Source organism: Hippocampus guttulatus, chromosome 16 (genome assembly GCF_054856545.1).
Source record: "Hippocampus guttulatus isolate MCC_2025c chromosome 16, RoL_Hgut_1.0, whole genome shotgun sequence".
In the NCBI taxonomy this organism is placed as follows: Eukaryota; Metazoa; Chordata; class Actinopteri; order Syngnathiformes; family Syngnathidae; genus Hippocampus; species Hippocampus guttulatus.
In genome coordinates, this window is record NC_141276.1 from 15,288,297 (window position 1) to 15,314,255 (window position 25,959).

Genomic DNA, 25,959 nt, shown 5'->3' on the forward strand with positions numbered 1-25,959 from the left:
TTGGGAAATTGGTTCCTCACGCTGTGCAATGCTGGGCTCATGTGACAATTTGCTGTCAGAAAGTTTTCTAAACTATATGCCAGCTGGAACCACGTCTTCTGCACCCATAGTCTAATGTGATTTTGGTGTATTTGATCGGGGCACAGGCAGATACATTCTGAGGTCTGCTAATGTGTTGTGGATGTCATTGGATTTGACATGGACAAGAAGGATTAGGGTCTTCAAGTGCCCACTTCACACAGTGCATATCTGTGTTCTCCAATTCTAACATAACATCATCCGCCCGTGGAGGTTTGCTTGCAATTCCTTATAAACATACTTTGTGCAATTGGACCTCCTGTCGAAATGGGTCACATCACATTTATAGTGAATGCTCGGAGCCACTCTGATTGATGGCAAACCAAGTCGGGTGTGTTCACATCCACAGTGGTGCAAACCGCCCTTTTCCGAACATGCGTCTGTGAAATTACTAAAACGGTCTAATCTGCCACTGTTTTCTCATGTTCAAAGTGGAATTCTTGTTGGCTGAAACATGGACCTTTTTGGGCAGACACAGACAATGTATCTGCACTATCAATTGCATGTGAGGCCAGGGGTTTAGCATAACATCTGAGTGTGAGGCGCACGGCGTTGTTTCCTTTGCTGTTTCTGCCATGTCACATAAATGAGTCACTTAGAAAACTTGCTTCTGTGTTGGGCTATGGAGACGTTGGATTGTTGAAACTGAGCCATGTGACAGCACTTGAGGTGTGAGTTTCACTGATGAACTCAAACAAACAGATCACACAGCAATTTTATATACAGTAGGTACAAATATAGTGAGCAGAATGCACTCAATGGAATCAAGTAAAAATAAGTCAACGTTTCTTCTTAACAAATATACTGATGTAAACGTAAATAATATTTTCATTTAAACTACTCAGACAAGTTATATAAAAAGTCACAGTGTAACAGTTGCTGTAGCACATTATTAGGCGCTTTGAATCAGCTGTCATTTCATCATTAATTTGCTTGTCTGCTGTCTCTTCCATTAATCTTATTTTTTTGTTTCCATTCCACTCTGATCACCCTGTTAAGCTTCCTCTAAAGTCCTTTTCCTCTCCCAGCAGCATCAGGTGGAGGTGAGAGTGGTAGCGGCGGTGAGAAGAGTCCTACTGGCGGGTCATCGGCCTCATCCAAGCGAGCACGTACAGCCTACACCAGCGGCCAACTCGTCGAACTGGAGAAGGAGTTTCATTTCAATCGGTACCTGTGCCGTCCACGGCGTGTGGAGATGGCCAATCTGCTCAACCTTTCTGAGCGCCAGATCAAGATCTGGTTCCAGAACCGACGCATGAAGTACAAAAAGGACCAGAAGTCCAAGGGATTAAGTTCCAGCTCAGGAGGGCCTTCACCAACGAGCTCACCGCCTCTGCCCATGCAATCCTCTGCCAGTTATCTCAACTCAATGCACCCATTAGTTGGGGGAGGTGGGGGAGGAGGGTCAGGCTACGATGCCCCATCTCCCCCATCCTTTGGAAAACCTCACCAAGGAGTTTCGTACTCCATGTCCACTGCCTATTCCAATCTCCCAATGAAGGGCTGCCCTCCACAACAGAAGTATAGTCACCAAGATCAAGACTACGGTGAGCCGCATCCTCACCATGGCCTCGTACAGGCCAACAGTACCAGCTTTGGAACTCCCGCCAACATGCAGGCCAGTCCAGTGTATGTGGGGGGCGGCAGCTATGTGGAAGCCATGCCTGGCTCTGGGCCCTCCATGTATGGCCTCAATCACCTTGGCCCCACACCATCCCATCACCAAACCATTGACTACAATGGTGCAGGCCCCATGTCAGCCACTAACCAGCATCATGTGAGCGGAGGGGTACCCCCGGGTCCCTGCGACCCGCCCACTCATGCAACGTACACCGAGCTCTCGGCGCACCACACCTCGACTCAGGGCAGAATTCAAGAAGCACCCAAGCTCACTCACCTGTAGCAATGGGAAGAAAAATGAAGGAAGACCACACAGAACAAGTAATGTTACTCAATTAACAAGCTGAACTAACACTTGGGGACTCACCTGCAGGAAAAGCAAAGGCATTAGAGACAGAAAGGAGACAGAGAGGAGCAATTCGGTGGTTTATGCTTTACAGCCCCTAACAGGAGTAATCAATGTTTTGGCCCTATATTGATGTCATTGGTGTTAGCAATATGCCATTGTATTTACTTGTAGAAAAGCACTTAATTTGGATTTGTATCTATTCATTTCAAACAGAAAACTCATTCTGTAGCCCTAGTCTCTACAAGTATGCACTAAATAAGGAGCAGGCAGTACAAGCAAACAGTGGGCGGCACGTCTTTGTGTGATGTTTTCTTTGGGTGCTCTGGCCTCCTCCCACATTCTAAAAAAAATTAAATAAAATAAAAACCCTTGAGGCAAATTGAACACTCTAAATCAGTTGTCCCCAACCATTTTTTCGCAGACCAGCAAAGCTTGAACAAAATATAATCATGCTGTGGACTGATAAAAAATGGAGCCCTCGGGAGTAATGAATCTGCCTTAAAATGAAAACATTCTCGTTTTTAAGTTATGATCCTTCATTTGGTATCAGCGACGTGGCTAGTGAGTAGCGGCGCAACTGCCAATGCGACTTGGACAGGCTGGGCAAACTCCACTTGTGTTTTCATGATTTCCACATCACCACATGGGTGGTACAAATGATTCAACATTAATTGTTGTGTTGCCTGTTTTAGATGGCACATCATGCATAACGGTTGCTTTGGAGCTACTACTGCACTAGCCATGGTGAGGAATTCTCTCTTGTCAAATAGCTTCATCTTCAGACGATAAACCAAGTCTTGGATGCCCATCAGATGCGCGTTTAGCTACACGCCCTGTCATTGTTTATGTCTTATTCTTACTTTCTGTTAACTTTTTCAATTGGCAAACCAAAGTAGAGAAACAAAAGGTCAACTTTGATTGGCTGCTGTCATGAACATTTTTATATATCCACTGAAAAAAAAAAGGTGTGTGGAATTGTTTCTCTGTGCGGTCTGGTTCCACATACTGGTCCGTGGACCACTGATTGGGGACCACTGCTCTAAATTGATTTTTCGTGTTAATTGTTTGTCTATTTGATGACTGGTGACCGGTCTAGAATGTCACCCCGCCTCTCGCCCAAACTGAGCAGGGATCAGCTCGAGTTACCACTGATCCTATTGGAGACAAGTGGTATAGGAAATGGATGGATGAAGTTAGTACAGTATTATACTGCCAAACTCATGAGTGCAGTCGTGACAACCTAAAAAAGAGGCATTTATTTGTCTTTAGCGCTTTCAGGGACAGCGGTTAATACAGTGGACAGTTTACCATGCTATCAAGTTACAGGTTATTATTATTGGTGCATGAAAGGGTTAATTAGTTTCATAGAAGGGCGACATGGCGATAGACTGGTTAGCACGTCAGCCTCACAGTGCAGAGGTGCAGGGTTCGATTGGCTGGCAACCAGTTCCGGGTGTAACCCGCCTACTGCCGGAAGAAAACTCGGATAAGCTCCAGCACACCCGCGACCCTTCATAAGGGGAAGCGGTTTAGAAAATGGGTGCATGGATGTTTCATAGAAAGCCTTTATTAAATGTTTTCAAATTCACCGATCTCAAAATCATCGATCACTTGAGCAAATGGTATACTCATTAATATTCTATTGAATGACACTGATTGAGACTTCATTTAAATACTAGATACCTCGCCAGCCCCGTGTACAAAGAGGTCTTCCAGATGAAATAGTGGAGCGTTTAATGGGAAGTTACTGAGGTGGCTCGATTAATGACAGTGAGGTTTCTTCCCCTCCAGGCAACACATGTTGTAGTCATCTGAGCTGCGTGTCGAGCTCTTAGAGAGAGGAAAGAATAGCTGGCACTCTTCACTCTTGCCTGTCCAGTAAGTGCATCAAAACGCTGAGTCGTAATCCTCTGTCTCTTTTCACCTCCTGTGTGGATCCAGATTTAATCACTAACCGAATTGTATTTGATAATGTCACAACAGCACACACCCTCTGATGAGGGGCAACAATTTTCTACAATTCTATTTATGCATCTGAACACAATTTTGACACCTTCAGTCACCTCTTCTCTCACTCCAACCGTGTTTTTGGAAAGCTCCAAGGTGATAGATCCGCGAGAATGTCATACGTACATACAAAGTCTCGCTAGGTACTTTAGCATCCCGCCCTTTGTACACACAGCAATGCTAAGCTAGTTTCCTACGGTTGGTAAATGTGCAGTCAGGTAACATCCACTGCTGACGTTGTTCCAAAATTTGTTGATGACCTTATTTTCGCACATCATTGATACAGGGTATAGCGTTGAGAATGCTTTTTATTTATGTTTATGCCCATTTCTCACTCACTTTCACTGAAGGAAGGGTTTACATAAATAGGTGGGCATCATTCTTTTATATTGTTTGTTGTTGTTCCCCCCCCCCCACACATATCTTAACTTTTAAAATGGATACAGGGTATATATTTGAACAAAAATTCTAATCCCAGAAATGTGTGCACATTAAAAAAAATGGGTTTATTTGTTTGAAGCGTCTGTAAGCAGAGTTTGGGACAATACACAAAACATTTTTAAAAATAATGAACTTAGTATTAAAATCATTAAGTGTGTTCGGCCCACTCTACACTCCTTGATGTTCTGGAAATATACTCATGTTTTTTTTAAAGTACAATTTACACAAATGCTTTTGGCATCTGGGCATCATTGTTGCACTTAGAGTTTACATTTTTAAGTTTACAGTAAAAAAAAAAAATATTTTCAGGGAGGCTCTCCAATCAGAGTCTTTCGCAAATGTGCGTCCAAGTGATTATTCACAGAAAATATTTATTTGTTATAACCAGTTGAAAAGAATTTTCTCTCTCCATTATCATTATTTATCCATCATGTATTTATGTTGAGAAAAAAATGTAATTTTCTAGCAGTTACCTGTTATGAAAGAAAAAACAACATTGTGTTTCTTCTTTGTCGATTGTACTGAAGTTACATTTTTAGTTCTTGTATTTTGATAGCGAATAAGTACTTTTTAAGTTCCTACAGTGACCCTTGTACATACATGTCTTGCCATGTACAAGGCAACTGCAGGATGGGGTTTGGTAACCCATCCATGCGCATACTGTAGAATTTTGACAACCTATTAGCTGGGGGAAGAAGAAAAAGTCTTTTTGGAGAACAAGACTTCTTTATTTGCCCTTTAGCAACTTTATATTTAAGTGTTTATAGAGTTGTCTGTCCAACAATTCCTTAATAAAATGTTACTTTATTCAGAGTTTCATTCACTGTTTCGACATCCTCTCAGGCAGTAAACTTGAACCGCAGGCTTTCAAGTGCAATGATTTACATCCCAAATTCACACCGTTCTCCAAAAATGTTGTGAATCTCGAGCGTTAGGTCAGTTTGATACTTTATTAATCCGGTGGGACATGCTGGTATAGCAGCCGATCAGAGGCAATCATTAAAGACAAGTGTTTGTTAGTAGAAACGACAACAACGACAAAAACACAATAACCGCAAGAACAATTGATTTCAAGATAAATTTTAGGAGAGCATTTACACTGGGTCACCTCTATTGTTGCTTTAACGCTGTTTCCCGTCCCTCTCCTGTTCCTAACAAATCGGTTGATTCTTGCATCCATAGTTTCCATAGTTTAGCATCTAAACTGTAGATGCTAACTGATAATGAGCATTATTTGAACATTATTTTTATTTACCGCCAGAAAATTGTCCATACATGTCGACGTATTATCTAATCGTTTTGAAGCACAAACGGTTTGTTTGTTGTTCACTATCAGAAATGCGATACATGAAATAACAAAACAGTGCAACGATAGGGAACTTATTTTTTCCACAGTGCTCACAGTAGATTTGCGATTAAGCTTCTTTTCTGGCTACGTGCAAATTATATTATAATACTTGTATGATTATAAACCCACGTTGGTCTTTCAAGACGGCGCTCTGTCTCTGTTTGGAAAAAAACCCCGAGCTCACGCCATGACGTGATCACGTGGTTTGGACCCTCAACCGCAGCTTCAATTCTTTACCTCTCTCCGTCTCACCCCGCTATTTCTGAGAACCGACTTGAGACATAAATCAGCGCCCCATAAATAACGGCCGTACTTCCCTTTACATTTTCGTTGGACTAACAGACAATAAAAACACCAATAAGCAGAGATTGATCAAATTTATTGCCTCATAAAAACAGACAGGGAACTTGGCTTCAGCTGCGCAAGCCGCCGCTGAAAGTTGAGACTAGCTGAGCCGCAAGCGGGTTTTCACAAGGCCGTTGCGTGTCACAGGAGCTCGGAGAGCTTCAACGCTGTTTTATTAACGACCATCACGCAGGCCGACAGCTTTTAATAGAATTACAAATACCCATCTGATGTTAACTGTCAACGCTCACCCAAATGTTGTTTTCATGCATGCATCTTGAACAAGCGATCAAAATCGCAGGATTAATTTCTTTCGCAACATACGTTGTGTTATGCAATAGCAGTTTAACATACTGCGAGACCGTATAATCAGGCCATGTTCCAAATAGATCATTTTACCTGATCAGTTTACCATTACCCTCAAAACAACGAAATGTAAATCTAATACATTCACAAATTCGATCTATAGAAAAATGTGTGCCTTCTGCGGATATCCGAGTGGTTGTGGATGTGCCGTCAAATCCAGCCTCTACTTTGCCCGCTTCGCTCAGTGGCCCTCACTCCCACACACATTTCTGCATTTTTTTCTTTCTTTTACACCCTCGGGGATAAGGAGGCGAAGACAACTTGTATGCAAACGAAATGGGGGCTGTCGTCGGGGTCGGAATGGAATACGAGGATAAAACAGGTGCATGTTACTTTCGCAGTGGATGTTCATAATATAAGAAAATGGGTAGCGTGGATGGGAGGTTTGCATCAATGATTTCAGGAAAGAAGAGGCATGCGTCAGGGTCTTTGCAGTCAGAGAAAGATTGATCACCAACACCCACCCACCCGGGGCTCCCTTGGCCCTATTGAAACATCCCGTCCTATTTATGGAGTTCCCAATTTTTCCAAACTGTCATTATTTTCGCCCAATTTTCCAATGACATTATGCCCCCGGCAATCAACTCGGAAAGCTCATATTAAAATTGTGTCTTTGTATCACGAACAGCGACTTGTGCGTACCCCCCCACCCCCCCCCCCCCCTTGCAGACCGACCTCGCTGTGAACTCCCTCTCCCTCCGTAAACACACCAACCATTTTAACACACACTTCACACTGAGGAAGGGGGTAGGGTAACCTCTGTCTCTCACTATGGATTGCCGAGGGACACAAGAAGATGGATTTCAAAAATCAAAACTCGGATCTTTTTACGAAAAGCAAACAGCCGAAGAAGAGCAAGCACGACCCATTTGCAATTAAACATTTCCCACCTTTTCTGTATAATTAAATCTAGCCATACTGCTGTCTGTGCAAAAATGAAATGTAAAATATTTCCCCACATATCTAAAATTTTCGGCGTCTGTCCCACAAAATTTTTTTTTATGAACTGAGTTTTGAACTTGATAGCATTTTTGAAGGAGCCATAATGTAAACGGTGTTGGGGATCTTCGAGAGTTGACCGTCATCAGCCATGGGGAAAAAACGATGCTCTATTGTTTCTGTCATACGAGTTGAAATCCACCGACAGTTCGCCTACACTGCCCACATGGCTAACGGTAGCCTTCAGGCTTCTTCCTTGCCTCTGAAACACCCCCCGGCGTGACAAAAACAATGGCATTATTTTGCGGTATAGCCCCGTTTGCCACATTTTGTACATAAATAATTATGCAGCTTCCCACAGTCAACGCCGCTGCCAGGCCTAGGCCTCTATTGGTTCTTTCGGATCACGTGACCAGGAATTGGCTGCATTTTCACCCCATAGTTCTTCAGTTTAGCCTACCCAGGTCCCCATACGCTAGTAATATCACCAATATACACAATTATTATATTGCCACACGCATTTACGCTATCGCGGCCGGTGCTTCCGTGCTCGTGCTTTTTTAATTTGTGGTTAATTTTAAGACGTTTCAGGACTGTAGGAGTCTACATGAATGTGCGTGTGTGTGTGCGCGTGTGTGCGCGTGTTTTGCTTTTTATTTTAGGGAAGGGGTTTTCCGGGGGTCTCATCGTTAAACAGTGATATCCGTTTGAAGGAGCTATGAATTTTGAATTTGAACGAGAGATCGGTTTTATAAACAGCCAACCGTCGCTAGCAGAGTGCCTGACGTCCTTCCCTGCCGTCCTGGAGTCATTTCAAACTTCATCAATCAAGGAGTCGACAGTAATTCCGCCTCCCTTCGAGAACACCATCCCCAGCCTCAGCCCCTGCACAGCCAGCCAGCCAAGACCATCTTCAAGGAACCAACAGAACCGGAGAACCTCTGTTACCAATGGCCTCCAGACGAACCACCGACTCGGCCGCCAACAGCCCTGCCCGCCCAGCCAGGCCCCCGCCCAGAACGCATCGTCTGCCGCAGGATCGCTGGCTCACGAATTCCCCTGGATGAAAGAGAAGAAGTCATCCAAAAAATGCCAGAAAAGTGGAGGCAGCTCGAGCAGTGGCGGATCCATCATCCCATCTGCCTCTTCGTCTCCTTCACCGACCGCCTCCGGGTACGCTATGGCGGGCATCGAATCACCCACAGGTCGGTGTATGCTGGGGTGTGCATGTGTTTGTATTTATGGTTGTGCAGCAGGGATGACTTGGATGTGTTTAAACTGATTGATTGCCCACTGCTAATCTCCACTCGGGCAATTGCGTCAAATGTATATCAGTCGAGGATGGCATTGTCTCAATCACTGTTGTGTCTGTGTGCGTCTTGTGTATTGCGGTGATGCAGGAGCAGCAGGGAGCCATTTTTAGACCACTGCATTATGCTGTGCCCTGTCTTGCACGATCCCATTCATTGGTCTTAAAATGGCCACGTTAGCTATTTGAAGAGAGGGGTTCCGTTTTGCATTGTGTACCCCGCAATTATATATGTACTGTATATCTATCCCGGTTATTATGACAGTCATTAAATTTGGAATGATGACATGTTGTGCGTAAACGCAAGGGGTATTTTCTCTACAATTCTTCACGTGCTTATTTGGAATAATTACAAACTTTACATGTTGATATTTCGAAACAGAGAGTCCTCCCGGATATAACCTATATTTTGTGCTCAAGGCAGCCATATTGAATTGCGACACATATAGTCCCTCAAAGAATCGTGGGGCGGGGTTGGATCGAGCCTACTATCAACACAAAGTAATATATGGAAATCCTTAAGTCCTTAATTTCGTTTGGCTTCCAGTTACATCGCATACGAAGTTATCCAATTAATATTTTTAGATCAACACCTAAATCACACACACACACACGCACACTTTTTATATCGTGTACAAATTTCCGCCTTTTCTTTTGCTGGTTCCCTTAAGGGCTTGGTGTCTGTTTTGACATATACGACAAAAACGCAGATGCAATGCAGTATATATACAGTATATAATATTTGCATATATGCTTCTCATTCTTACTCTCTATTTTGATGTGTTTAATCTAATCTCTGCATGTCAATTTCACACAGTCGCTCACTCACAGTACTCCCTGCTTGTTGCATACGAGTGTTACTGGCATTATAGCGATACAACTCGCTTTACTTAGCTTTTTAAAATTAGTTTATTGCTGTATTTATTTTTTTATATTTCGAGGCTAGATTATATTCAGAGGGCGGGTTCTATAATTCATTAATGATATATTAGGGTGTTTTAATCTTTTATATTACATAAAAGAGACCCGGGCGATCTCCATGCCCTATGTTGAAACAGCTTACCGGTATTTTAAAGACGAAATTGTGCGCGTAATATTTTAGTGGCTTCATTGAATCCCCACGGAGGAAAAAAACATGACGCGCATTGTAATATAAGAATAACGAAATCCACGTGCACGCATTTGAACGAATAATTAAAGCACGGCCTTTATTTATGTACTGTTCCGTTCAGATCCGAATCAGGCGGGTCTGGATGTCGGAGGAGCCGGGTCCCGTCGGCTCCGCACAGCCTACACCAACACGCAACTGCTCGAGCTGGAGAAGGAGTTTCATTTTAACAAGTATCTTTGCCGACCTAGAAGAGTGGAGATTGCCGCCCTTTTGGATTTGACCGAGCGGCAGGTTAAAGTTTGGTTCCAGAACCGGCGGATGAAACACAAGCGGCAGACCACACACCACCGTGACGGCGGTGGCGAAGGGGGAGGAGGAAACCAAGAATCCGGCGAACCGAGTTGTATCGAGCCCCTCGAAGGCGCGGATGCTTCATCACCATACTCAAGCCAGCCGCTTGAAGCATCTGGCACCGGGGAGTTATCGGATGGCGAGGCGGGGAGCAGTAATCCATCTTCGGCCGCTGCACCCACCGCCCACACCTTTGACAGCGGAGACAATGCGCATCCCACGCTGGAAGAGGGAGGCCTATCGAGCCGCCCGGAGCTGCCAACCCTGTCGAATGCGGCTGACTCCTGTGACTCTGCTGCCAAATACCAGTCCCCGGAGCAGTTCGCCGCAAAACATTCCAGCGAGAACACGAGCGTAAAGCATTTGAACGAGACGAGCACAGTATCAGTATCTGATCCAGCATTTTGCGAGCAGCCAGACTCGTCCATCCCCTCCTCCTCGTGCTCCTCGGAGCTCCCCGACCTGACGTTCTTTTCCGGGGACGCCTGCATGTCACCCAGTCTTCAGAGTTCATTGGACAGCCCGGTGGATTTTTCGGAAGAGGACTTCGACTTGTTCACACGCACTCTGTGCACCATGGACCTTCAGCATCTCAACTTCTGAGAGTTTTGTTTATAATTACCGCACATGAAACGAGGGCTCTCGACAAGAACTGCATTGCTGAGGAAAACAAACAAACAAACAGACAAATAAACACGTCTACATTCCCGAATGATTTCATCCTATTGCCACTATTTTTGACTATTAAAATGAAGAGCTACGACGAGAGATGACCATATTAAAAAAATCTTTTTTTCTGTGACCTCATTCCAGGAATGTGAATTTACAATGATATTTATTAGTTAGAACTTTTAGAGTGCGTGATTTTTTTAATCCAAACTTCTCAGGAACCGCTTAGTATCGCTGGACTGCTTTTTGAAAATCTCGATTGAGGAAATGAACGGGGGAAAAAAAATGCTGTGAACCGAGAGAAGAAGGAAGCCGTGTTGATGATGCGAGTTTTACACACTAGTTTATTTATGGAGATTCTTTAATAGTGAGATCCAAATTATTTATTGTATACATATTTTCATAGTGGAATACGAATATGCTAATAAAAATACAAATGCAATTACAAAGTGGCGTTTACAGTTTTTATTTCTAAGGTGTTCAAATTAATGTTCTATCGGATATATAACATTGAGACCTTTTTGTTGAACGTTTACAATTTGTACGACTTGGGCATACAGTACTACTGAAAATGAGATGCTCGATGATGATAATGGTTCTTCTTCTTATTCTTATTCTTATTGTTTTAAATGTTTATTATATTAAATTAGTTATTTAATACACCTAAATGCGCTTTACTTTGCACCAAATGCTTTTTCACTGTTAAAGTTATGTTTTTCTTACCACACTCGCTCACTCATTTTTCAGAGCAGATTGAAAGAATGAAAATAACAGATTGAGGACACGGATTGTCCTGATTTTCTTTAGATCGTTTCGTCTGGGTAGAATTAGGACACTTAGCAAATAAACACGCAGTCGGCAACGAACGACTGCACAGGGATGTTAAATGTAGAAAATTATTTTAGCCTGCGCTACAAATAATGGGAACACTACACTTGGCTGTGTTCCCTATAGGTTTATAATAGTTAGTCGTAATAATAGTATATATTATGATATAGTTAGCATATTAAACAAAAGATTGAATGCGTTGATGTCCACGAGCAATAGGAACATCCCGCAGCCTTTGAGAATTTAATGTTATGCTAACTTGGCTGCTTCCCCTCCTCCTGCGGAGTTAAAATGGCGCTGCAGACAAAGCAGGATGCAAACAATGAGCAATGGCAGCCATTACGGGGCAAGCTGTGTGCGCGCGTGCGACCTCGTGTGCGTGTGTGCGTGTGTGTGTGTGTGTGTGCTCGCGCGTGTGGGGGATAAAGAAAAAGAGGACGACAGAGAAAACGTCATCGTGCTCGAAATGCACTTTCTATTACTACTTCTTCTACAAACGCCCCCCCCCCCCACCACCACTACACACACACAACGCGTATATATATATATATATATATATATATATATATATATATATATATATATATATATATACAGAGAGAGAGAGAGAGAGAGAGAGACACACACACACACACCAATAATAATAATTTAAATATGAGGAATGTTTGTTTTTTTAATGACAATGTTCTAAATGGAGGATTAAAAATATAGGATGCCTACTTATTCATTGCAACACCGACTTCTGTGAGTATGCTCATTTCACTGAAGTATTGATGCAATTTGATGCAATCCATCAGGGAAACAAGAGACAAAACAATGAAGCACAGTCAGGGGCGAAATTTCGAATATTATCAACATTGGTTGTGTGTTTCAGAACATTAGCTGTTTCTGTTTAGCAACACAGTGTTCCATTTATTGATCTTACCCTTGAGATATAATCAGGATAATTGAGTATACATTGAAAAATAATGTTCAACAATCCTATAGCTCAACTGGGTGAAATGCTCAGAGCTGTGAGAGACTTAAAGAAAACAATCTAAAGCAGATGCCAGTGCCAACACGCACTCCAACTTCTGTGTGATCCTGCACAAACTATTACAAAGTACTGGATTTGATTGGCAATTTGGCAGTGAGAGAGAGAGAGAGAGAGAGAGAGCGACAGAGAGAGAGAGAGAGAGAGAGAAGAACATCAAAGGGGCATTGAGGGAAGGAGAGACAGAGAGAGAGAGAGATAGAGAGAAAGGGAGAGAGATAGAAAATGAGAGAAGGGGGCAGAGAGAGGGAGCGACAAGGAGAGAGAGAGAGAGAGAGAGAGAGAGAGAGAACAACAACAGGCGCAGTGAGAGAAGTGGAGAGAGAGAGAGAGAGAGAGAGAGAGAGAATAAACATAAAAAATAAAAATAAAAAACAACTCAGTTCATGCAGTTTTATTTACTTCCTGTGGTGGCCTGTAACCTCTGCTCATATTTGCAGCCATATGTCGAGGAGCCTCTGGCACCAAGATGGACAAATACTGTCCATACTACAGATGAAAGATCGGGAGCGGTTCCGATTTTTGTGAACAACTGCATGAAAACAGTCGAACAATTGAAGGACAATGTTCCTCAGCGTACAATTGCAAGAAATGTAGGGATTGCATCATTTATGGTCCAAAATATCCCAAAATACTGAGAATCTGGAGAAATCACTGCATGTAAGCGGAATGGCTGAAAACCAAAATAGAAGGCCTCTGAGCCTCGATCCTTCAGGCGGCACTGCATCAAAAAAGAAACAACATCAATGTGTAAAGGATATCACCACAGCGGTTCTGGAACACTTCATAAAACCAATGTCAGGAAATACACCTTGGCGCTACGTCCGTAAGCGCAACTGAACACGCTGCTATGCAAAGCAAAAGAAAGCTTGGTTGTGTGTGTTTCAATAATCTCGCTCTTCTGGCTGTCACCGTCTGTCGACTGGCTGCCACACTGTAATATGTAGTAGTCTTTTTATCTCTTGTATCACGGTCACCGTCCGTCACTGTTATGATTTCAGCCTGGGTGTATGCTATTGCATAACTCAGGTGTGACAGATCACCCACTTAACAGGGGTGGCACAAAAAGTCAACGGTGTGCTTTTATCATCCGCAGAGTCAAGTGGAAACTTTCGACACTCAGACACGAAAAGATTTTGGCGAAAGACCTAATTAAATCTGTCAATCAAAGTTCATCAACATTGGTAAGGTCTGAAAAGCAATCGTGATCGGCTGCTCACAGACTAGGAAGGTGGATTGGTCAAAATAACCCAGAGAAGCACTGTGTCACTTTCTTTTTTAATAACTACATGTCTTAAAAGTATAAATCTTAAAAAATTCAGACTAATTATTTCTTCATTAGCGACTGTGGCTTTCCTGTGTGAAGCTTCCATGTTCTCCCCGTGCCAATGTGGCTTTTCTCCGGGGATTCCAGTTTCATTCCACATTCCAAAAACCTGCAAGGCAGGTTAAAGGAACATTCTAAATTGTCACTAAGTGTAATTGTGGGCGCGAATGGTCATTTATCGATGTGTGCCCTGCGATTGACTGGCAACCAGTTCAGGGTGTCCCCCGCCTGGTAGCCGAAGACATCTGGGATAGGCTCCAGCACACCCGTGACCCTTGTGAGCATTAGCGGATTAGAAAATGGATGGATGAATATTTCTTCATTACGGTTTCCATCTGGAGAGCCACACATTAATATGGTGGAGCACTCAAAATCATTTTCAAACTCAAAATCATTTCCAAACACATTTTCCGGTTCTGATCAACATGTCATCCAGTGTTAGGCACTTTACATGTAATCATTGTTCTAAAAATGGGAGTATTAATTAGTAGTCCATGTTCAAATTAAAATGTTTTTTACTCCTTACAATTGTCACAGGAAATATGCTTGTCCATAAAAAAACACTTATAATGACTCAGCAAAACGCTGTCCGTCAGTGATGGGCTGAGAGGTCTGACAGTACTTGACCCAGTTAGTGATGATTTCACTGAAGACAGGCATCCAGTGATGGACCTTGTGTCAGTACTGATGGAAAGCCCACCGATGGTAGCAACATATCATTCAATGTTTAGTTTAACCTTTCAACATTTTTTCTATATGCACAATTTGTCATTAAAAGCATCACTCGTGTCACTCTCCACTTGATCACCAATTTGCTGACTAGAATACCATGACCTAAGTAAAGTTTTCAGCAAAGACCGTGCTCAGTCATTGATGCAGCACAGTCAAGGGGGGGGGGGGGTGCTCTTAAAATATTTTCAAGATGATCATGATGTTAGTAATACATTCAATGAATAGATTTCTTCAATGATTTAATTGGATTGTCCCATGCTGTTGTCATGTTTAGTTTTTTTTCCCAGAATCTGTCTACGCCTCGCTCAAATCCATCAAGATTGCATTACACAGCCTGTGCCACCAAATTCTCAGGTCAGCTCTATCAGCGCCAGTTCCATCTGCAGGAACAGCCAGCAAGCTGCAATGTCGTCTGCCAAATTCCCAAATGCGGTAAACTAGACTTGCCCCGATACGAAAATGAAAATGCACCTATTTTTTTTTTTTTTTTTTTTGCCCTGTTGCTCTGTTTTTGTCTTAGTTTGGTCCTAGAACGCCTTTGCAGAATACATCGGGTCTGTTTTAAATATTTGCAGTTTTTCCATTGTGTTCGTGCATTTCTGCACTGGGCCGTGTTGACTCTGGAAGACAAACAATAGTCCATCCATCCATCACTCATTTTCTTATCTGCTTATCCTCACGACGGTCACGGGCGTGCTGGAGCCTATCCCAGCCGTCTTCGGGCAGTAGACGGGGGACACCCTGAACCGGTTGCCAACCAATTGCAGGGCACACAGAGACGAACAACCATCCGTGCTCACACTCACACCGAATTTAGAGTGTACCATTAACCTGCCATGCATGTCTTTGGAATGTGGGAGGAAACTGGAGTACCCGGACACAACCCACGCAGGCACGGGGAGAACATGCAAACTCCACACAGGAAGGCGTAATCGAACCTTGCACTTCTGCACTGTGAGGTGGACATGCGAACCAGTCGACCACTGTGCCACTCGATAAATAATTTTGATAATTTAAAAAAAACGACATAAAACCTCATTGCCATTGCTTTCATATTGATCAAAAACAATCCAAAAGAATTGTGCAGAGCCCACTGTGTGGAAATTTTTACTCTATAACTTTCTCTTCTCCCACAGCCCTGCAGCACTGGTGTAAATGTGGTGTGTAGATAAGACAGTAAAGTTGACAGACTCTTATCAAAGATAGCTGATAACTGAAAGCAGTAAAAATGCTATCCAGCTCTCATTTCACTCCTCTGCTCCAGGCAGTTTGCTCATATAGTCATTAGAATGTACAGACTTTTTTGTTTCACAGAGGCTGAAACTGATGTTGTTTTCATCATGATAGCTTTTATGTTTTTTTTTACATTTTCTTTGTTCCAGGCGAAAAATGCTCCACGCTACAACATGAAATCTTGGCTTCTGCTTGGAAATGCATTGAAGCAGAAGCTCAAGAGCTCAAGATTACACTGATGTGTGACAAATATTGTCCAGACCCTCGTTTTACTCAGGAATTTCAAGTCACACAATTGAGTTTGGGGGGGAAACTGGATGTGTGAGGTAAAAGCAACATTTTTGACATAATTGTTAAATTAATTGTATTTATAAATTGAAATTGAAATATAAATTTCCCCAGTGTGGCACAAATAAAGGATATCTTATCTTATCTTATCTTATTCATTTTTCCAATTCTCTTAATCATCACAAGGGTATTTCTAGTATTGATTTATTAAAATGACTTAACATGACTATGTAGCATGTTTTCCCTGTTCTTGTGTGTTTTTTCTTTTTTTTAAATTCTGAAGACATGCATGTTAGGTTGGTTGAAGACTCGAAATTTTCATCGGGATTTGAATGTGTTTAATTCTCTTAAAATTTAAAACATTTCTATGTAGGGTGGCCCGGTGAACGAGTGGTTAGCGTGGCAACCTCACAGTGCAGAGGTCGTAGGTTTGATCCCAGCTCCGGCCTTTCTGTGTGGAGTTCGAGTGTTCTCCCCGTGCCTGTGTGGGTTTTCTCCAGGTACCCCGGATTCATCCCAAATTCTAAAAACATGCGTGGCAGGCTGATTGAACACTCTAAATCAGTGGTTCTGAACCTTGTGAGAGGTACTGGACCCAACCGGTTCATATGCGCATTCACCAAACCCTTCATGAGTGAAAAATAAAGAGTATGATTTTTGATGACATTCAAGACATTAAAAAAATGCGTTTATTAAAAACAGAAAAAATGTAAACACAATTAGTATAATTATAAAGTATATGTTTTTTAATTGTGCACAAAATTAACCAGCCAGTGATGGCCAAGCGGGCATTTCATAACTAATTACATGTTGTTAACCTCCATGGCAGAGGCTCTGTCAAACCCCTAAGACTGATTCACCGAACCCCTAGGGTTCAATCGAACCCAGGTTCAGAACCACTGCTCTAAATTGTTCCTAGGTGTGAGCGTGGATGGTTGTTCGTCTCTGTGTGCCCTGTGATTGGCTGGCAACCGGTTCAGGGTGTCCCCTGCCTACTGCCCGAAGACAGCTGGGATTGGCTCCAGCCACCCCCACGACCCTTGTGAGGATAAAGTGGTTCAGAAAATGGATGGATGGATGTCTTTTCATTGCGCCTATCTCACTTACCATCAAAGTACCAATTAGAGTGAAAGGAAGAGCGATTGAAAAGAAAAAGAGGAAAGAGCGTGAGCAGACATGCAATGTGTTTTACTTGAAAAGTGCTTATAAAACAATGTGACGAATGTTTGTTGAGGACATTCTTACAGTAACCAAGTGATGACATATTGCTAAGAGGGGGACACTTTAAGAACGGACAGCGGAGCGCGAGTGTCTGTCTATCTGCATGATAGCACTGTCTTTCACATGTGTTGCTAACGGTTAGCTGAAGCTAATTGCACCAGTGTTTCAGACCAAGCTGCAGTGCATGGTTAGCATCGCCGGTTGGTTAGCCACAGCTAGCCACGTTCGTAGCTTGTTTGCTGGAGTCAATCTAAACGGGAGTTACGTCAGAAGCGTGAACAAGGACTTTGGACATACACGGAAGTTGGGTTATACATCCGCACTGTGGGGCGTTTGTGTTGGAATATAGCTGTCTTCTTTGGAACGTTGCGTTGTTTGCTGTTAACAATTTTACCGTCTTCTGAACTGTGAGTACAGCTATTCCTTCGACGAGGTTCCCACCTAGTGGACGTCGTGAGAACAGGCCTGCAACATTTTCTTTTGGCCTTGGGTTTTCTTTGCGAAAATGCCGTTTAGATTGTAAAATATAGTTTGTGCTTTGGTATAATTGCTGGAATAAATTTGAGTTGATTTTTCAGATGTTGTTGTCTGCAAAACGGAGTCAACACTGTATCTTGACTGATTCAAACCAACTTGAATGTCTCACCACTGCCCATTTTATAAGGTGACTTGATTATATTTCTTTGCTGGAGCTCGTGGATGTCTCCAGGGTCCTGGGGGCATGCTGCCACTTACCCAGGAAAGGCGCTTTCTTCCCAAAAACGGATCTGGGGCTCTCACAGTGGTGCAGAGGTGTGGGGTTTGATTCCAGGGCCTGGTCTTCCAGTCTGGTGTTTGCATGTCCGCTCCGTGCCTGTGTGGGTTTTCTTCGGGTACTCTGCTTTCCTTCCACATTCCAAAAACATGCAAGGTTAATTGGACACTCTATGCTGTCCCTCTGGTGTGATTGTGAATGGTTGTTTGGCCTGCGATTGGCTGGCAACCAGTTCTGGGTGTAGTCCGCCTACTGCCAGAGTTTATAATAATAATAATAATAGATTTTATTTATAAGCGCCTTTCAAGACACCCAAGGACACTTTACAATAACAAAAAACACAAAACAATACGGGTTGAGCAGCGGCAGCCAAAACGCGCCAGCGTTCACTCAACCCGAAAGTCAGCATTTCTAAACCACCTTAAAACTTATCTAATTATCTCTTCACTGAATAGATGTTCTCTGGATACATGCCACTCCCTTTGAGACGTTTATTCTGCCTTTCTGGCATTTCCAATAATTGTGCCACACAATTATTGTAAAGAAGGTGTAGAGTGACCTGTCAGTCAACTGGGGTGACACAAACAGTTGGCTGCTGGGTGTCGCCTGTTATATTAGCTCCCCTTCTCATCAAAAAAATCTCAAAAACCACGGTGGGAGAAAAGGGAAACCTCACGGAGAACCACTCTAAATGAGATCTTTATTCACAAATCCCCACAAGTGTTTCAATCAGAATTTTCATTGTGGAAGAAATAAAGGTATATTTCCAGAGACAAAAAGAACAGTAAGGAACAACAAGAACTGTATTTTATCTTATCAACGCTACAATTAAAATTAAGTGTGAAGATAGGATTAAGTTCTTTCAACAAATCCCTTAGGAAAATAGACTTATGATTGTGATAAATAAAATGTAATCAAGATGACCTTTTCTGATTTTAAGGCATTATGACAAATCACGCACCAGAAATTATACTAACACCAATTTGATGTATTTCACTTAGCAATCAATCAAGAACATCATAAGCACGCTGAAAATATAACCCCACTTAAGCTAAAAAAAAAAAGATGTCCAGATATCACATCTAAAATATTTGGCTTTGCAGAAATTACATTTAGTCACTTCTTCTGAACTGATTAATTAATGTCAATGTAAACAATAATGCTCCACTTGAACCAAACTTTTTTTTTTTTTTGCCTTGATCTTCATCATTCCTTTAACATTTTAGTTACTTTACCAAGGTCAAAGAAAGTAACTAAAATGAAGAAAACTAATTGAGTTACTATCAACTGAATGAACATTTTCACATTGACACCAGTTAACCCTTTCAGAGACAGCGGTGACTACAGTGGACAGCTTATCATGTTATCAGGTTACAGGGTGCATGAATGGGTTAATTTATGCTTAACTAAACTATATTTCTTGTTTAGTTTTGGTTTCATAAAAAATTGTATTGCCCATCTTATAAACTATGCAAAAAGACACTTGGCCAAAGATATTTTTTAATCTTAACACATGGGAGAGCCTGTGGTTGACTATTTAGCACATTGGCCTCAGAGTGCAGAGGTGCAGGGTTTGATTCCGACTCTGGCCTTTCTGTGTGGAGTTTGCATGCTCTCCCCGTGGCTGTGTGAATTTTCTACAGCAACTCGTTCAGGGTATCCAACCTACTGCCTGAAGAACGCTGGCATTGGCCCCCCCACGGCCTGCATTTATGGAATGTGGCAGGAAACTGAAGTTCCCAGAGAATAGCTACGCAGACACGGGGAGAACATACAACCTTCACATAGGCCGGAGTCAGAATCGCGGATGTGCTAACCCATAGGTGTCAAACCCCGGTCCTTGAGGGCCGCTGTCCTACATGTTTTCCGCTCTCCCTATAGCAACACACCTGATTCAAAAGAACAGGTTCAATATCAGGCTTCCGCAGAGCTGATCTACTATGATTTGTAGTTTGAACAAAGTTAATCATAATCACACCTCTTGATGTAATGTGAACAGAAAGATTTCATTTCACACATTACACAATTTTACTGTGATTCTAAACATGGATTACGTTTTTCACACTTGCATTATTGTTCTGTTCTAGAGTCTTTTTTTTTTTCCGGTGACCCTGAATCACTACAGGACTTTTAGAAATGTAGGAAGAGACATAATTAAACCTCGCCCTTTAACCTAAGTTTCTTTCCACCATGTAGTCACTTCACCACGCGTGGGTGTCATTTAATCTTCATCTTGTACCAGTCTGTTCCTGCATTCTTCCTGCCCACTTACTCTGGTCTCCCTCCTTTCATTCAGTATGTGATCATTAACCGCCATCCTTGTTACCCGCCCACACAACTCGTCATGACTTACACATACACCACTGGTGAGACGGAGTCCACTCGCCAGGGTTCGAAGACTTCCTTTTACTGACAATTCACAGTAAAAAAGACGATACTTTAAGAGGCAAATGATTCCTGCTGCCCCAAAGACACTTACCATGGTACAGTTCTTTAAAAATGAAAAAAAAATCTTGATGCCTCCTTAAAGCATCTAAACTGAGAACAAAATGGAGATGTACGCAGTGATTCGGCATTGTCGCACACAAATACAAAAAATAGAAGGACACTGAAATCAATTATTTCTTTCCTGCTGGACCAAAAAGGATTTGGTTAACCTAAAGGCCTGCTGTCCACTTTAATCTCGTTCCTATAACAGATCGGCAAAATCATTTCATTAGCAAACACATGGTCAAATATGCAGCCTTTCATTTGGAATAATGGCTCTCCCAATCCAATTGCTCAAATATTCTAAAAGTTTTGGATCATCCTCTCTTACGATGCATGATAGAAGTCATGGACTTTTCGTTGACGAAAAAGATTAGCAGTGTTCTGAGAAAAGAAAAAAGGGAGAGGCAGTCGGCGAATCCAGGAGAGTTTATATTAAAACATTGCTACAAAGAACAAAAAGGAAAACATTTTGTTGGAGAGTTTTACTTTCGGTGACTTGTAGAAGCTAAAATGAAGATAGTCATACATAGCTAGCTAGCTAGATAGCTAGCAAGATAGCTAGCAAGATAGATAGATAGATAGATAGATAGATAGATAGATAGATAGATAGATAGATAGATAGATAGATAGATAGATAGATAGATAGATAGATAGATAATTTGATGGATATGTTGCGGCTGTGAATTTAATGACTGAGTGCCAGCTGTTCATCTCAAACTTTCACTCTTGTCTTTCAGCGTGTGGCTCTAATCCACTGAATTATGGACCACCCTTTCAAAATACAGATCTCTCTCTCTCTCATGATATATATCATGCTGAAAGTAATAGAAAATGTACTGTGGCCGACAGGGTTTGGTTTGCTCTTCTTTTTTTTTAAGAGCATTTTTGCAATGAGGATGCAAGAGAGCAGCAGGCCGGTTCGCAGCTCCTCTTTTATTCCCTCACCCTCTCTCTGCCCTGACAGATTCGTGCTGATATCAGATTGATGGGTCGGTTTGATTGAAGTCTCTTTGTCGTGCTCATGTCACTGCTAATGATGGATGAGGCGCGTGCGCAAACGCACACGCGCGCACGTTAAGTCCTCCCCGTCCCTCAAGTCTCTGTTTGACGCTCACGCGCACGCGCGTACAGTGGATCCCTCGCCTCGTCCACCGGCCAACAAACTTGTGAGCCTTTTGGTCACCCTAGGCGACGTGACGACTCGTCACGTGACCCGGGCAGAGGTAAGAAAAGAAGTGACACGAAAAACAGAGGGGGGAGACGCAAAAGAGGAAAGCCGAGTATAAGAAGAAAGTCAAATAAGCTTACAGGATGAAAGAAGACGGACTATAAACCTGTGTGACCACGAAGAGGTGACTTGACGCTTTTCTGCCCCTTAGCATTGTTTTATATATATTTTAAATCATCACCGAACCTCAAAATTCCGCTTGCAGAATTGATTTGGTCACATCGTCGAGGCCTTCCTTTTGCATAACCATATTGGTACACGTTCGCACGCCCGCATGCGCACACACGCTCACACAAGCTGAGACCATTACTTATGTCTGATTCAATTTGGGGGGGAGCAGTCTCCGCTTTTCTTCCCCGATTATTTTACAGCATAGTTTTTCCAAGTTTTTGCAAGCAAGTCATTTTTGAACAATATCTTTTTCCGAATTTTTTTATTTTTCCCCAAATATTTGTCCCTAGAGTCTGCATGGACACATCGAATATGAACTCATTTTTGCAATATTCAGTTAGTAATCGATCCTATTGTCGACCTAAATCTGGATACCATCAGCATTTGCATCACCATCCCGCGGATCAGCATCACGGTTTCCAGTTGACCAACGACAACATCCACTCGGGTCACTCCGCTCCCCAAGCTCCCATCACCGTGTCGAGAGGTTCCAGACTAAATTACAATGTGGATGAACGCTTGCACGTGAGCGCTGACGGTGGAGGACCGAATGAAACGACAGGGCCGGCCCAACATCACGAGCAACCACCTCATCACGAGCATCAGCAGAGGCAGAATGGCTACTATCATCCACTTTACGACACCCAAAGTGGATTATTGTCTTCCTATCATAACGGAACTACTGTCAATAACGGAGCCTATTTGGAGCAGGCCTGCACCACAAACGCTGACTACATGACAACGACGGGGCCTGCTAACAGCATCCATCCTCAATATTTCATGGACGAGCCAGCAACATCAACATACTATCATCAATCAACATTTTCTACTTCGGCCCCCACCGTTGGTCCAAACTATGGAACCCTGACTGCAGCCTATTGTGGGCCCCAGGGCTCCCTACTCGGTTCCCAATACCCGCCTCAGGTCGACGCAGCGGGTTACTTGGGACATCCAAACGGGGGAGGATATGGAGAGGTACCTGTCTCACTGGAGCGAGAGAGGGAGGACGAGGAGAATCAGCAAGCCGGGCGGGGGCAAACATTCGACTGGATGAAGGTGAAGAGGAATCCACCCAAAACAGGTGAGTGCCAGCGTGCGCGTGATGGGAACACATGAATTGTTGCTTGTACAATTTATGTTCATTTGTGAGCGCACCAGTTGGAGGGCACTAAAAACGATCAAAGTTCACCCACCGCAAACTCATATAGTAAAAGTTATATATTTTAAGGAAACACAGAACATAAAAATAGATGTGATCAGAAAAGCAATGCTTCAATAATGTCTCGCGATCAAAATGCCTCCGATCCATTTTTACTGAATTTAATTTGAATGAATTAAAAAAAATCCTTCTTCATCCAATGAATGATGTTTATTTAAGACTGGAATATTTACATTAGGTGACTAGTATTGTATAAAACATAAACGTATACTCTATAGACGAACATCTCATTTTAAATTTCTTATCAACTAAAACGAAACGATAATGACCACACGGTCGTTATCGTTTCTTCACACATAATGGTTACAGCAGACGCGTTCGCTGCAAACCCCGCCCCCACACACATAAACACACACGCACGCTCACACACAACACACACGCACTCACACACGCACACACTACAAATAAACAACAGTCAAAAGAAGTTGGGTTCATTTTAATGACGCGCGTTGTGTGTGTACAGTAACACGAGGCTTCCAAATCTCGCATACTCATTAAAACTTTATCCAGCGGCGCACTTGTGTCCCATCTTATGCCGTCTGTCAGTCCGTATCAAAGCGGTCAACAGTGCATAACGAATAGTTTGTTTTTCATCCAGTTAAAGCGTCTGACTTCGGCTTGGCTGGTGCAAACAACAACAACACCATGCGCACCAACTTCACCACGCGGCAGCTCACAGAATTGGAGAAAGAATTCCACTTCAGCAAGTATCTGACGAGGGCGCGGCGAGTGGAAATTGCTGCCACGCTCGAGCTTAATGAGACCCAGGTGAAGATTTGGTTCCAGAACAGGCGCATGAAGCAGAAAAAGCGCGAGAAGGAAGGCACGTCCACGCCGCTGCGCCCGTCCTCTTCGGGTTCGATCAACACTGGGATGGGATTCAACAAGGTACTGGAGGAAACGGACCGCTCCACTGCATCCACGTCACCAGATGCGTCTCCTGACTCGGAGTAGAGTCGCAGTTGCTCAATGGGCCCGGATAAAAGTTCAATAAAGCCATGGACATGACTTTCATTCGCGTGTGATCAATTCGCTTAGACATGTGTATCCAAATTATTCAGTATGCGACCAAACTCCACATTATGTAACAGCTGATTTTAATTTAAATGGGCGATAAACATCACTGCAAAAAAAATTGAAAGACAACTACAAATTGACAACTACACTATTTGATAAATTATATTTTTCGTTTATTTATTGTTTGTCAAATATCTTAAATTGCTGTTCTGTTTCACAATAAAGAGCAACCTCAATGCACAATGACGAGGGTCAAAAGAAATGTTTTATTTGGAAAATATTGGATACTTTGCTCTTAAATGTTTGCAAATAATAAGTCAGAGTTACAGTTAGAAAAATAAAAAGTGGGGCTTTGCTTTGAGGAATAACTCCTGCGCATGCCAAGTATGAGTATTGCTTCATTTCAGTTAACATTGTTGACAACGGTTTGCTTTGGGCATTTTTGGGCACTTACGTTTATTTTAATTTACAGTACAGTGGCCCAATCTTCCTTTGATGCATTTATATGTTGGACAACATATATGGTAAAAGAAGAAAATGGATGAATCCTCTTTATTGTCGTGACTTTCATAATTCGTACAGATGAATGAAATTTGTGCTCTACATTGTGTAAGAGTTTTTCTGTGTTTTGCTCAAGGGCTGTCTTTTGAGAATTGTAGCTTGAATCACAAAAAGACAATTCATCTTTTTAAAAAAGCCATAGCGGACAGCTCAGAATGGAATTCCTGATTGACATTTGTATTTTTTAGGTACTATGTGAAAAACAGCACTGGTCATGCTGTCTGTTTATCATATGCCTTTCCACACATATCATGCACCGTGGTAGAAAGAGAAAAAGATCAAATCAGAAACATTTCCTCATATTCTTTGAACTGCGACACACTGAATGATTTACATGCATGATTTATTTAACTTGTCCTAGTTAGATTCAGGGATGTAACAATGTTTGCACTGATGAAGGACACACTGTTGAAAAAAAAAAGGCTGGAGCGGTCTGTCTTTCCCAGCTGAGTATGTGAAGTCATTTCACTGCCTGTCAGTTATGCCATGAGAGTCACGTTTTTTTATTTTATTTTTTTGCAACGCATAGAGTGAGGCCTCACTCTAAACAATGATGCTGTCTGAATTAAAAGCCACCATCAACAATAATGAGATCATTATCTTGAAGAACGTCACCATATACAGTATATATATATACATATATATATATATATATATATATGTATATGTGTGTGTGTGTGTGTGTGTGTATTATTACATATATATATATATAAATTAAAACATTCCTCGTCTCACCCCCCCTCGGGTGGTGTCCGTCCCTCATTCAGCTCGGGTCCTCTACCAGAGGCCAGGAAGGCCTTTATATATATTTATATATATATATATATATATTTTTTTTTTCAATACTAGCAAGCTGACTGAGTTTTATCAGTTTTTCTGCCTTCATCTTTCCCATTTTTCATGTTTTATTATTTATAGGCTACC

The 25,959-nt window shown here is 42.3% G+C and overlaps 3 protein-coding genes across 5 annotated transcripts in view; all 3 read left to right on the plus strand.

The window, feature by feature from the left end:
• Positions 1–5,303, plus strand: part of hoxb3a (homeobox B3a) — a 38,604-nt gene extending 33,301 nt beyond the window's left edge. For 2 of the 3 annotated variants that reach the window (XM_086132464.1, XM_086132465.1), the window contains one exon: positions 1,107–5,303. In XM_086132464.1, the coding sequence (XP_085988590.1) occupies positions 1,107–1,981 (875 nt within the window). In that variant the 3' untranslated portion in view covers positions 1,982–5,303. The remainder of the gene's footprint in view (positions 1–1,106) is intronic. The other variant, XM_086132466.1, reaches the window with a different exon arrangement.
• A 2,563-nt stretch (positions 5,304–7,866) lies between these two features.
• hoxb2a (homeobox B2a) lies at positions 7,867–11,382 on the plus strand. Its single transcript, XM_086132467.1, has 2 exons — positions 7,867–8,698; positions 10,035–11,382. The coding sequence occupies exons 1-2, from the start codon at positions 8,212–8,214 to the stop codon at positions 10,865–10,867; spliced, it is 1,320 nt and encodes a 439-aa protein (XP_085988593.1). The 5' UTR covers positions 7,867–8,211; the 3' UTR covers positions 10,868–11,382.
• Positions 11,383–22,535: 11,153 nt separating this feature from the next.
• Positions 22,536–24,411, plus strand: hoxb1a (homeobox B1a). The gene is made up of 2 exons (XM_086133326.1): positions 22,536–23,319; positions 24,056–24,411. Exons 1-2 carry the CDS (start codon positions 22,536–22,538, stop codon positions 24,409–24,411), a joined length of 1,140 nt encoding a protein of 379 aa, XP_085989452.1.
• Positions 24,412–25,959: the final 1,548 nt, after the last annotated feature.